Below are 12,436 nucleotides of genomic sequence, written 5' to 3' on the forward strand. Positions count from 1 at the left end.
GTCTATAGAAAAGAGCTAGTAAGTGAATGTGACTCCACTTTTATCTGGACAAACCACAGGCCTCTCCCTGGTATCCACTCATGACCTTGGCTGAGGCTATCTCACCCTCTTCCTTCAGCCCTGTCTTCCTCCAGGGGCACACTTAGGGCCAATAGTAGTCAAATCGCTTTGTCTGCCTCCTAGATTTCAAGGTTTTAGTTAAGTATTTCCCCCTTGTTCTGATGGGCCTGCCGTGTATGCAGACTGCTGCTTTTTTCCTGTGGCTTCCACTATACTCTCTGTCTGTGTATTTAGTGTTTTCATTATAACAAGAGGAGGGGAGCTTTTTCTGGTCTGGTGTGTTTGAATTCCTAACTGCCTACTCTCTCTGGACTGTTATCTCTTTTCCCAACTCTGGGAAACTGTCTGTTAAGATTCTTTTGAAAATGTTTTCCAAGCCTTTAGAATGAGACTTTTCTCCTTCTACTCCTATTATCTATCGGTTTGATCTCTTCAGAGGGTCTGTGCATCTTGAAATCCCCATTGTTATAGTCTTAGTTGTCTCTGTGATGTTGAATGGCTCCAGCTCCTCCATCTTATCTTCAGGCTTGATATTCTACCCTGTGACCATTGTGTTGCTGAGATTTCCCACAGAGTTTTAAATCTGGCTTGCTGATATTTTTTATTTCTGCCTTTTGAGATTGCTTTTTCCTCAGATCTTGGTCTCTGTTGAATTCATGTTTCATGTCATGTCACCATCACCTTCTTAATTTTGTTCAGTGATTTGATTTTTTTTCTCCATTAGCTGTTCATCTTCCTCTCTGATTTCTCTGAACATACTTATCATCATTATTTTGATTTCTCTGCTTTGGATTTCCTCTAACTCATTCTCCCTAGAGGCCGTCACGGTAGGGTTAGTACTTTCTGTAGGAGTTATGCTGTCTTAGTTCCGTGTGGTTTTGGGGTCACTGTTGGGGTTTACACAACTGCCCTTGCTTTTCTTCCATCAGCTATTTTCTTTCGAGGGAAGTGTCTACAGTGTTCAAGGGTGGGACCTGGTGGAGCTGAGTGTGCAGATCACAGAATAACTGCTCAGTCTGTGGGCGCTGGGGGCCTTTTGTAAGCTCTCCGTCATTGCCCATGCAGAGTGTTAACTGCTGGACATTGTCAACATGCAGATGTGACAGCTATCAGCAGTGACAGTATGGAGCACACTACAATTTTAGTTAATTAGAATAGGAGTAAAAGGAAAGTAGGAGGATAAGGATTAAGTATTGGATGGACTTTGAAAAGAAAAAGAATGTGGTGGGTGAGTGAGGAAGCTGGAAGGCAAAAGTTGGGACCCTGTGAGGGCACACTGACTTTAGAGCTGTTAGAGCCCTACATGGTTATGGTTACAAAGGAAAAAAAGGGAGCTAGAGATGAGAGAAAGGAGGAAAGAAGGCACCGGAATAAGAGAATGCTGGAGGTGTGACTGGGAAGTAGAGAACAATGCCGTGCAGCGGGCTGGATGGAGAAACATGAACCGTCCTGTAGCCTAACTGAGCAGCATACTAGCAAGAGCAAAAACCTGAGACACGCAGGTAAGGAGGTAAACCACAGAAAGTGAGGGCTAACACGAGTGCTCACGGAGCGAATGGCTGCTGCAGCTGGCTGAATTGAAAGGTGAAGTTCTGATATCCCTCTGGCTCTGGCATGGTTCACCCAGCGCTGTGGGAGTGTGGCGGCAGGGGCTTTGGTCTCTGTGGCCCCTGTGTAGGTTCCTTCAGGTAGGCCTCTGGGCCTCTGCACTCACTGTGCCCTCTTCTGGTGCTGGAGATCTGTGTACTTGAGGAAAGCCCTGCGTGGGCCTCACCCTTGCATCTCCCTGTGTGTTTCCAAATGTGGTCAAAAGGGCTGATGTGACTTAGAATCACGTAAAGACCCCATGGCAGGGGCCGGCTCCGTGGAACCTTAAAGGACATTTTAGGACACAGAAGGGACTTCCTTGAGCTTCTAGTACTGTCAGCTAAAACTAGGAAGGAAATTGTTTGAACTTCCTCTTTAAAATAAAAACATTCAGCAGGGCTTTGTTCTCAAATGAGCTGTTATTATTTGAGATGCGTGAATATGTAAGAAAGCCGGCCATTAATACCGCATAGATATGCAAATCTGTCCTTACCCAGGATTCTCGCTGGAGGATTCAAACCTGATACAGAGTTATAATCTCACCAGGTGCTGGAATTAACAAGTAAGCTTTTCAAAGAAAAAAGAAGGGGGGTTGCGGGAAAACCTTTTTCAACATTCCCTGTCCAAGGTGTTCCTAAGGCTTTGTGCTTTCCTTGCTTTGAAGGTGTTCACTTAGCATCAGCTGGAGCTGTCATCTTAGCTCATCCTCCCTCTGGCAAGGCACTGTGCCTTCAGCATCCACCCAGGAAGGAAGACTGAGGCTCGAGGAGCTTACCAAGCCTGCAAAGAAACCAGAGATTCTGTGACAGCACAGGCTTTGTTCCTGAAGAGACTTTTTGGGGCGAGCTCTCTAGTGTAAAGAGCCAGAGGCTGCTGCCCACTTACAGGTTGGAGGACGTGGAAAGGAAACTGGCATTTTTTTCTCTTAGGCTTATGATCACTCTTTGTTAGGGACGCTACGGAAATAAGGGGAGTGGCTTAAAGGTAGATGGACATCTCTCCTGGTCAGGCGTTAGTGGAGGCTGGTTGAGCTGGGAGATGAAAAATTTAGAATAAAAAGTTGCTCTCATTTCAGGAATTATCATCATTTTAAATGGGAATGGAGGAGCTTTTCGAATGGCAGGACCACGGCTAACTTCCTGCTGCTGTTCGTATAGCTGGGGAAGGGCGTGGAGTGGTCTTTTCTGTTGTTACCTTTTGCTGGTCAGGGCAGTATCCCAGCATGTGGGTCTTACTCAGATCCGAGTCCCATGAGCTCTTCATCTTTGCCTTCTGCGTTCTGGAAACATCCAGCCATCTTCCTCTAGGACCAGGCCTTACATCTTTCCTCTAAGAATGTCTTTATTCCCCCGCCTTTTACTGTCTCCTTGGCCCACATTCTGGCCTCTTTCTCTTTATCATTGTTATGGATCTTCTCTCTTTTTCTTTTTGTCATTACTGTTTTTTTTTCCATATAATTTGATCATATTTCCCATCCCCCCAACTTCTCCTAGATCCTTCCCACTCCCTGCTCAACTCATTTCAGGGCCGTCTACCCCTCAAAGGGAGAAGAGAGAATCAAAACAAACAGAAACCCAATAAGACAAAAAAAATCAAAACCAAAAAGCTCACACACAGAGAAAAACATGGAGTCCCTTTTGTGTTGGCGTAGCATGAGACATAGCAACATTAGAGTATTTCCAACTTGTGTAGACTCTCACTGTTGAGTCTAAGGACATCTGTCTAGACCCAGAACGCGTGCCCTTTATAACCTGCATGGGTTTGTCCAGATGAATCTTTTCTGTCAGGTTGTGCTTTGGGAACAGAGATTCGTGAGAGATGGTGGAAGGTTAGTCTTTCTCCCCTCAGCTCGCAGGAGAGGGGTCACCTTCTGATGTTTTCCATGGCCGTGGGGACACCTGACAGCTCATGCAACCTGATTAATTACATTGGAAGGTTTTTGAATCTTCAATATGCAATACTTAAGTCAATCTTAAGAATTTGTTTGGGAGACAGAGGAGATAGTTATAGAGCAGAAGAAAGGTATTGCCTGAGGTTGCCATTTCTAGAGGAGCTAAGGAATTTAGGTGATGTCAAGATTAAATGAAAGATGTCAGGAGATGGAAAATCATCTTTCATGACTGGCCATTACCGACAGGGAGCAATCTAGAAAAGCAAGCTACTTTAGTTTCAGGAATTCTCATTGTTTAGCAAAGATGGGGAACCATTGCAAGATGCTGTGACCGTGACTAGCATTTCTGACTTTAGTTTCTGTTAGATAAGTGGAAATGGGCATGGCTGTCATTCTTGTAACTACTTCCTGCTGGTCAGGGACAGGGGAAACAAGGGCAGTGGCCGTTTTTTGTATTGGAAACTTTGGAGGAGGAACATGCTGTCAGTGTTTCCCAGGAGGTTTCCTGGATAAAGGACTTCACTCTATGGTACAAAGCATGTTTGGCAATGACAAAGACAGGGTAGAAAGCTGTGCCCTTTAAAGTAGGGTCCAAGAAAGCAGGCAGGTTCAGTAGTGGAGGTCAGCAAACAGCCACGCGATGATAGAAGGTGGAGAGGGGTTCAGAGATGGAGAAGGCCAGAGTTTCAGGGAAAGCTTCCCAGGCTCTGGCAGAGCAGTCAAGTCTTCGGCTGGCTCTTGGCCTCAACTTACTTAGTTTAAGTTGCCTTGGAAACCCATCCACATGGGTACCTGGTTCTCCAGATTGGACAGAGATTGGGTCTAGTATATTGTCCTGAGAGCCTGGCCTCTCCCTAGCAAGCCTGTATTTCTGGGGACTGTTGTGTTTGCCCTGGTGCTCTCTGCTGTTCTGGCCCCTGCTGTTGTGTGTATGGGGAGGGAATAGCATGCATTTGTGCATGACTATAATTCCTTGCAGCCCTTCTCTCTGTATGTAAGTTATGGCCAAAAGCCTCTGAATATCCTTCCAGGCAGCAGCACCCTCCATCTCTTATTCCTGTCTTGGCTCACCCCTACCCCACCCTGTTTCAAAGCCTCAGTGCTTCTAAAAGGGCCGATCTGAGCCTTTCAAACAGGGCTGTGTTCTTCTGGAGGGCATGCAGGGAGGGCTGGGCAGTCATGGGAGCGACCTGGGCCATGGTTTCCCGGCAGCCTCAGCTTCAGCTCAGTGTCTGTGTCCTGTCATTGCTACAGAAGCATCAGGTACAAACAGGTTACACAGCAGGACAAAGCCCATGAGCTTTGTTTTCATTTTTATTTATTGTGTCCAATTATAGCACGGAATATTTACCAAAATAATCACATTATAGGGCTCGGCCCACGGGTATTAAAGTGCTTTCACATTGTCCAGCTCTAGAAATTCCCATCTTGCAGAAAATGGAAACTCCATACCAGTTCAACAGCAGCTCCCCATTTGCTTCCATCTCAGCCCCCAGGAACCACAGTTCTCCACAGTGTTTGTCCTCTTGTCACTGACAGCTCTTATGAAGTCTAACTCCCTCAAGGTTCACCCCAGTGTGGTTTCCTTCCTGCCTCGTGTCAAATCCTGTCTTGTGCCCTGGAAGTATTTCCACTCATCCATTCCTGACAATGGGCATGCTTCTGTCTTTTGGTTGTCCTGGATGGAATTCTAGAAAGTTTAAAGGTAAAATGAAAAGCTTGGAAGAGATGTGGATTGTCCACCTTTCTTTTTGATTGGTGCTTTATTCTTCCAGCAGAGTCCTAGTCTTCTGGACAGGGCCTCTGGGATCCTCAGCTTGTGTTCTCTGAAAGGCAGTGGGCTCTCCTCCCCCACAACGCCTCAGTTCCTTTGGTTCTGTCTCCTTCTCCAGGTTCGAGGGGAATTGCTCCACGAGAGGGTACAGAGGCTGGAAGCCCAGGAGGCCCACTTTGCAGAGTCACTTGTGGCCCTGCAGTTCCAGAAAGTGGCCCGGGCTGCTGAGACCCTCTCTGTCTACACGGCCTTGCTTAGCATTCAAGACCTGCTGCTGGGGGAGCTGAGTGAGTCCGAGACACTGACCAAGTCAGCCTGTGTGCAGATCCTTGAGTCTCACAGCCCGGTGAGTGGGGCTAGGGGTAGAAAGGGTACCTGCACCATCAGCTCCGTGAGTCTCATAGCCTGGTGAGTGGGCATAGGGGTAGAAAAGGACCCAAAACTGGCAGGGAGACAATATGGGGCACTGAGGGGAATTGAAGGGAGTGTGAATGGATATGATCAAAATACATATACATAAATAAATGCATAAAATTTTCAGATAATTTTTTTAATTTAGAGCAGAGAGAAATGAACCTGTAGAGAGGAGTGAAGATAAATAAGACACAAATCAAAACTAACAATAAGAGAATTAATAAAATAAAAAATGGGGTACTTTGGAAAAATTAAAAGCCTACTAAAATTTGTAGCTCTCTGGTCAGTGTAACTGGAAGTTTCTCGCCCACCCGACAGTTCCCAAATAACCACTTTGAGGATAAATATTAATTACAAACCATTTGGCCTATTACTCAGGCCTATTATTAACTAGCTTTTACAACTTAGATTAACACATTTCTATTAGTCTACATTTTACCACGAGACTCATGGTTTGTTAGCTCACATTTTGCTTCCCCAGCTTTTGGCGTCTCCCTGACTCTGCCCTTTTTCTCATTGTATCTCTGGATTTCCCGCCTTGCTCTATGCTGCCTGGCATTGCCAAATTAGCATGTTTATTAACCAACGGTAATAGAACATAGTTACATCATCCCACATCAGGTAAGGGTTACAATTAAAATAGACTAATGGATAAATAGTATCGAGATTTTAAAGAATTAAAACCATAGATGCAGTAGAGTTTTTAAAATTGGTATACTACAGTGAAGAATATTATGTATATGAGTTTTAAGATAAGTACAACAGGAAATTGTCTAAATAAATATATATGATAAAAGTTGGCTCTAGTATGAGAAAATAAGTGTACAATCTCAAGGTCAGAGATGAAATTGGTTTGAAACTGTGTTAGCATTTCCTGCCACTGTGAGGAAGAACTGCATGTAAGAGATGTAAAGGGGAAAGGCTCATTTGGTCTTGTGGAGTCTTGAGAGGCTTCAGTCTGCAGCTGGCTGGCTCTGCTGCTTGAGGCAGTGACAAGGCACAGCATCGTGGCATGAGTGGTACAGAGCGGTTCACCTTTTGGCAACCAGGAAACAGACAAAGGCAGAAGTGGCCAGAGGCAAGAGCTGGTCTTACTACTGGCATTCCCTTAGTGACCGACTTCCCCCAGCCAGGTCCTGCTTCTAGCTTCCCCACTTCTCAAAAAAAATGACAGCAAGTTATGAGCCCTTAAGTAGATCATACCCTGATTAGATCAGAGCTCTCAGGATCCACTCACTTCCCAGTGACCCACAAGCTGCAGGTCGAGTCCCCGGGGAAGTTACAGACCTGCACTCACAGCCACAAGTGCATCCATTTCTTTGGCTGGCTCCAGCAAACTGTAAAGTGTCTTAGTGACCTAAGGCTGTGAGAAAACACCATGACCAGGACAACTTATAAAAGAAAGCATTTAACTGAGCTGTTTTGTGGGTTAGAATGCCAGATGGCCAAACAAAGGCATGGTGGCAGAAACATCTTGATGGGAGGCAAACAGGGAACAGTATGAGTCTTAGAAACCCCAAAGCCTGCTCCTCTTCCAGCAAGGCCACACCTCCTGCTCCTTACACAACAGTTCCGCCAACTGAGGACCAAGTGTTCATCTGAGCCTGTGAGGGCCATTCTTACTCAAAACATGGCCAGGTTCATGCTCACATTATCCCTGAGCAGGAGCGAAGACCCCCGTTCACTTTGTTTTGTAATCCTCATATCACTTAGGCACCAACAGGAGACCCTGATTGAACTGTAGCTGTGAACACAGTGGTAAACTTTGTGTACAAAATAGCAGCTAATATAACCCGCATATCTGTTAGAATAATTAATCCTTCATGGCCAGGCTGATTTTTTTTTCCAGGAATATAAGGAGTTTCCAGGAATTTAACATGAGGACATTGGTTTACAAAACTCACTTGCTTAACAGATTAAAGGGCAGGAAGCAGCTCACATGACCATTTTGGCACCCACAGAGGTAAAACCCATTCAAGACGCTCAGAATATCAGTGACAGGAGGAAACCTCCACAGAGCGTCTATCAAAACAAATGCTTCATTTGGAGGTGAATGTTGTGAAGATGGATCAGTGCCCCAAATTCTAGTCAGAGGAAATGAGTGTTTAAGATGGAGAGGCAGGCAGGCATGGTGGCATACACTTTTTAACCCCAGCATTTGGAAGGCAGAGGCAGGCCGATCTCTGTGAATTCAAGGCCAGCTTGGTCTACATCAGGACTATGCAGAGAGACTCTATCTTAATAAAAGAAAAGAAAAAAATTCAGAACCTACCCCCCAAAAAAGGGGGGAAGTCATTTAGGGAGTCTGGCCAGTGAGACACTAAGGCATCTGAGTGTCTGAGTTGCATCCTCCCGGCCAGTATTGTTCACTTGAGATGCCAGCACTTCAGCTACCTCGGGAGCACACCTACCTTCTCCACTTCATCTCAGAGCTCTTGAGTGATATCAGAGCTTCTCTTCACAGTTGCCTGTGTGGGGAGGACTGCATGTCCTGCATCAGAAGCAACTGAGAGAAAATCAGACCACACATTCTGAGTTGTAGTCGAGATGGTGGATGGGCTGCTCCTTCCCGGTTTGCACGGGGAGAGAAGGTGGCCTGCTCCGTGCTCTGTGAGACTCTTCCGTTTGCAGTGTGATCGCTCATGTGCCAAGCATTTTCCTCTTGATAATGAGCTTCTAAGCTGGTGAGCATTTGGAGAATTTAAAAAGCATGAAATGAGAAGCTTTGGAAGGAACCGTTCCTAAGGAGAGTCCGTGGTTTGCATCTCATCCAGTGAACAATTTAGACTACTTTTGTGAAATTGGATTATCAGAAGGTGCAGTGGGGACCGTGTAGCGAAGATGGGGAAATTTAAACAGGACAGGCCTGCCCAGAAGAGGAGTAACCCCAAATAACGGCTCCTGCTGTCTTCGCAGCTCCGTGTCATTTGCTGAGCTTCTACTTCCAAGCCCACAAGGAGTCTTCCTGTTGCCCCAGTGTCTAGGTGTCCCAGTCACTCTGTTGATGATTCTGCCTGAGTTTTCACACTTCCAGCTCTGCCAGCCAGCATCACTGCTCTAAGGCACTGTGAAATCAAAAGCAAAAGTGGTGGTACTATTAACCCACATTCACTGAGCTGTCACTAGGTCTCGGGAACTATGTGCAGTGGGTGAAACTTAGAGCTACCCCATGACATGTCTATGCCCGGGTGAGAGGCTCAGCAGCAGCCCCTTGTAAAGTACTGTTACTGAGGTTACCTTCCTGAAAGAATTTAATACAGAGACTCAGAAGGTTAAGCAGAAATGTATTTCCCAAAACAAAGCACAAACTCAAAAGAGAGATTGGAGTAGGCTGTCCCAAAGCAGAGAATAGCAGCCCCGAGGGCTCTAAGTTGTGAGTTTAAAAGATGCTTTTAGGAACTTTTATGAGGTGGGTGCTGAAGTCATAGCATGAGATGTCTCAAAATATAGTTAATCACATCTCCCTTTTAGGACATTTCCTTTGCTCTTCTAGAAAAGTCTGTGGGGATGATGGGGAGGTAAAAACCCACAATGCAAGTGATACTGTGCTTGTCATAATCTTTTTAGAATGCAGACCCTTCATAAGTACACTTGTGTGGCCATTGGGAATGTTGCCTGTGCTTTCCTTTTTGACTTGGCCAGAACCTAACTTCAGCTTCAGAGATGCCCAACCCCAGAGGGACATCCTGACCCTCCTGGAGACACAGTTACTAAGATACTTACAATGTTGCCTCAGTGACCACTGTAGCTCCTGCCCACCAGGCATCAGTGGGACTCATTCCTGCTCCTTCATCTGCAGGAGCTGCAGGAACTGGAGAGGAAGCTGGAGGAGCGGCTGGTGCAGCAGGAAGCAGCTGAGCAGCAGCAGGTCCTGGAGAGCTGGCAGCGGTGGGCGGCTGATGGACCCGGACTGGGTGAACCTGGGGAGATGGATCCTGAAAGGCAGGTCTCTGCCATGCTGCGGCAGGCTCTGAACAAGGGCCAGAAGCTCCTGGAACAGCAACAGCAGAGGTAGGTGGGTGGTTTACACTCTGAGTGGGTTGGGTAGGGTCTTCTGGCCTGAGGCACCTGGCCTCTCACCTTCCTGCCTTAGAAGCCATTCCCATGCTTCGCTCAAACTGCTGTTGTTGAGGGATGCCAGCTTTCTTCTCTGACTTATGGGTTTTTTTAAAAATACCATTGAGTTTTGCTAACAATATTTTTTAACGTTTTAAAAGCATTTTTAAAATTTTGAGTGTGTGTGTATGTATGTGCCACTGTACACGTGTAGAGGTCAGAGGACAGCTTTTAGGAGTCGCTTCTCTGCTTCTGCCATGCTGGTCCTGGGGATCGAACTCGGGTCTTCAGGCTTGGTGGCAAGTGCCTTTACCTGCTAAGCCACCATCTCCATAGGCCCTTTTCAACTTCTTATTTTCGAATAATTCTAAGCTTACAAGAAGTTGTAAGCTTATATTATAATTATATTATATTAGAGAGAGGTCCTACGTGTCCCTACCTAACCTCCCCACCTGGTTACATCTCACACTGTCGTGGCACAGCGTCAAAGCCAGGGGTCGGCGGCGGCACAGGAAGGGCTCTGTTCAGATTTCACTGCACTGCAGAATTTCAGACCCTGCTTCTGTAGAGCTACGGAATAGACTCCAGCCTTGTTTTTTCTTTACTCCTTCACAATTCACGACAGAAAATTAGCTTTGCCTGCAGTGTTCAGTGCTCCTGCAGAAACACCGCTTCCTGCGGTTCTCTAAGTCCCCAGTGCGACTATGGTATCTGTGTGTAAAGCAACAGATGTAAACTGTGTACAGCACACATTGACTGGATTTTAGAAGCACACAAATTACCTGGAGGAAGCACTCCACTTGGTTTCTAAGTGGGGAGATTACAGTGATTCTGGGTTTGTTTCCTGAGTATACTCAACATCAAAGTGCAGCTAGACAGATTGCATGGAGTTAACTGACAAAGGGGCTGAGTGTCCGACAGGGAGGCAGGAACACAGAGGTGATGACTTATCTAGGAGATTTCCATTTTTTAAAATTATTTTTGTCACGTTCTTTTGCTCCCTGCAGTTCTGAGGTTGGGTTGAGTTGTACCTGCACAAGCCTTGGGTTGTGATAGCCACAGGGACTGTGAGGCTGATCAGTGGCCTCATCTTTGACACAGAGTTTATAGCAAGTCTCTTGTAGTAAGGTGGCAGCTGGCCTTGCCACCAAAGTACTGCTGTCTGAGGCCATCTCCGGGCGGTGACTCTGGCTCTGCTTCAGCACAGGACGGAAGCAGGTGTAGACCTCAGGTGCTGGTCTCTGTGGTCCTAGTCAGGAGCACCAAGGTGAGTTTTCAGAGTAGGGTCACAGAGCACCCGAGAGCCACCGAATGGTCTTCATTCATCCACTCCTCTGTCAGCCTCCTGTGCTCCACCTCTGAGTCTTTGTCACTTAAACAAACACCCTCCCGTCAGCTCCCCATGACTGGGCTGGACCTCTGGATTTTCTCTTCTCTCTAGGGTGAGAGAAGAGCGGCAGAACAGTGCGGTGCTGGAAGACTCTCTGGAAAGCCTGGAGGCTGACACCATGGCCAGTCTGTGCAGCCAGGTGAGAGGACCTGTCCCTATCTGTTGACATTTTCCCGTTCTCATTTCCCTCTGTCAGATGAGGATGGTCCAGTCTCAGGTTCATGATCAGCTCAGGTCCAACGGGCATGTTAATGATGGCAGCCATGGCGTTAAGCCTCTCCGTCCCCGGGACAAGACAAAGTCCCCTTACTGCCAACACATCCCTGAGACGGCTGTATCTGGCTGGTGTCTGCAGACATCTTTCTTGCCCGCGTTCCCTACAGTGTAACAGTGATTCTCCAACAGCCGCAGTCTCCCCACAGCAAAGAATGTAGCATGGACTCTTCACTCTGCCCACTCATGAACCTTTCCACACACAGATCAGGTGCTGGCAGGCCTGACCTCAGACTCTCCACACCCTGCCTGGCTTTGCTGGACACTGAAATCCCCACCCCACCCCCTAGGTGTTGCCATGTAAAATCCCAGGGAAGGGCTCTGAATGGCCAGGGACCAACAATGGCCACCCTGCAACTGAGAGAAGAGGCTTTTATTTGAGTCTTTGTGGCACTTGGAGAAACCTTCACTCTATTTTTGTTGTTGTTGGTGGTTTTGGTTGAGGGCAGGGCATCACTCAGACTTAAACTCATGGCAACCTCCTGCCTCACCCCTGAGTACTGGGGTTACAGTGATGAGCCCCCGCACTGGGCAAAGCTCAGCTTACTGTGTTCTCAGCAAACCCTTTGCTCCGGTACTGGTAGTCTTTACAGGTGAGGAGTTTGAGGCATTAGGAGAAATAAAAGCATGATCCAAGAACTTAGCATTTGGCTCAATGGAGTAGGGACACAGCCAAAGGTTTAAGAGGTACAGAGTTGGTACATTTCTAAGCTTTTTACTTTGAAATCATTTTGGCATGTTAGGGTATAGAAAGTTACACCATCCACTTTTTGTTTCTTGTTTCCTTGGGCTTGCCTGGAACCACATCAAATCTGGTATGAAGTGTTCTTATGGCTCTCTGTCCTGCTGTCACAGCAGATTTCCTGTGGCCACAAGGATGCAGAATTGTCCAATGCAGCTGAGACATCCCTGAGTGTCATTTCTCAGCCACTGCCACACCCACCATCCCCAACCCTCGCAGCCATGGGCCGTCCTCCATCTTCTTCTTCTT

At 46.8% G+C, this 12,436-nt stretch overlaps 1 protein-coding gene across 1 annotated transcript in view; it reads left to right on the forward strand.

The window, feature by feature from the left end:
* Evc2 (EvC ciliary complex subunit 2) overlaps window positions 1–12,436 on the forward strand; it is an 87,332-nt gene that overhangs the window by 67,543 nt on the left and 7,353 nt on the right. The window contains exons 15-17 of the mRNA XM_026788618.1: window positions 5,431–5,658; window positions 9,526–9,737; window positions 11,224–11,311. Of these exons, the coding sequence (XP_026644419.1) occupies window positions 5,431–5,658; window positions 9,526–9,737; window positions 11,224–11,311 (528 nt within the window). The remainder of the gene's footprint in view (window positions 1–5,430; window positions 5,659–9,525; window positions 9,738–11,223; window positions 11,312–12,436) is intronic.

The sequence above is a fragment of the Microtus ochrogaster genome, unplaced genomic scaffold (assembly GCF_000317375.1).
Source record: "Microtus ochrogaster isolate Prairie Vole_2 unplaced genomic scaffold, MicOch1.0 UNK5, whole genome shotgun sequence".
Taxonomy (NCBI): Eukaryota; Metazoa; Chordata; class Mammalia; order Rodentia; family Cricetidae; genus Microtus; species Microtus ochrogaster.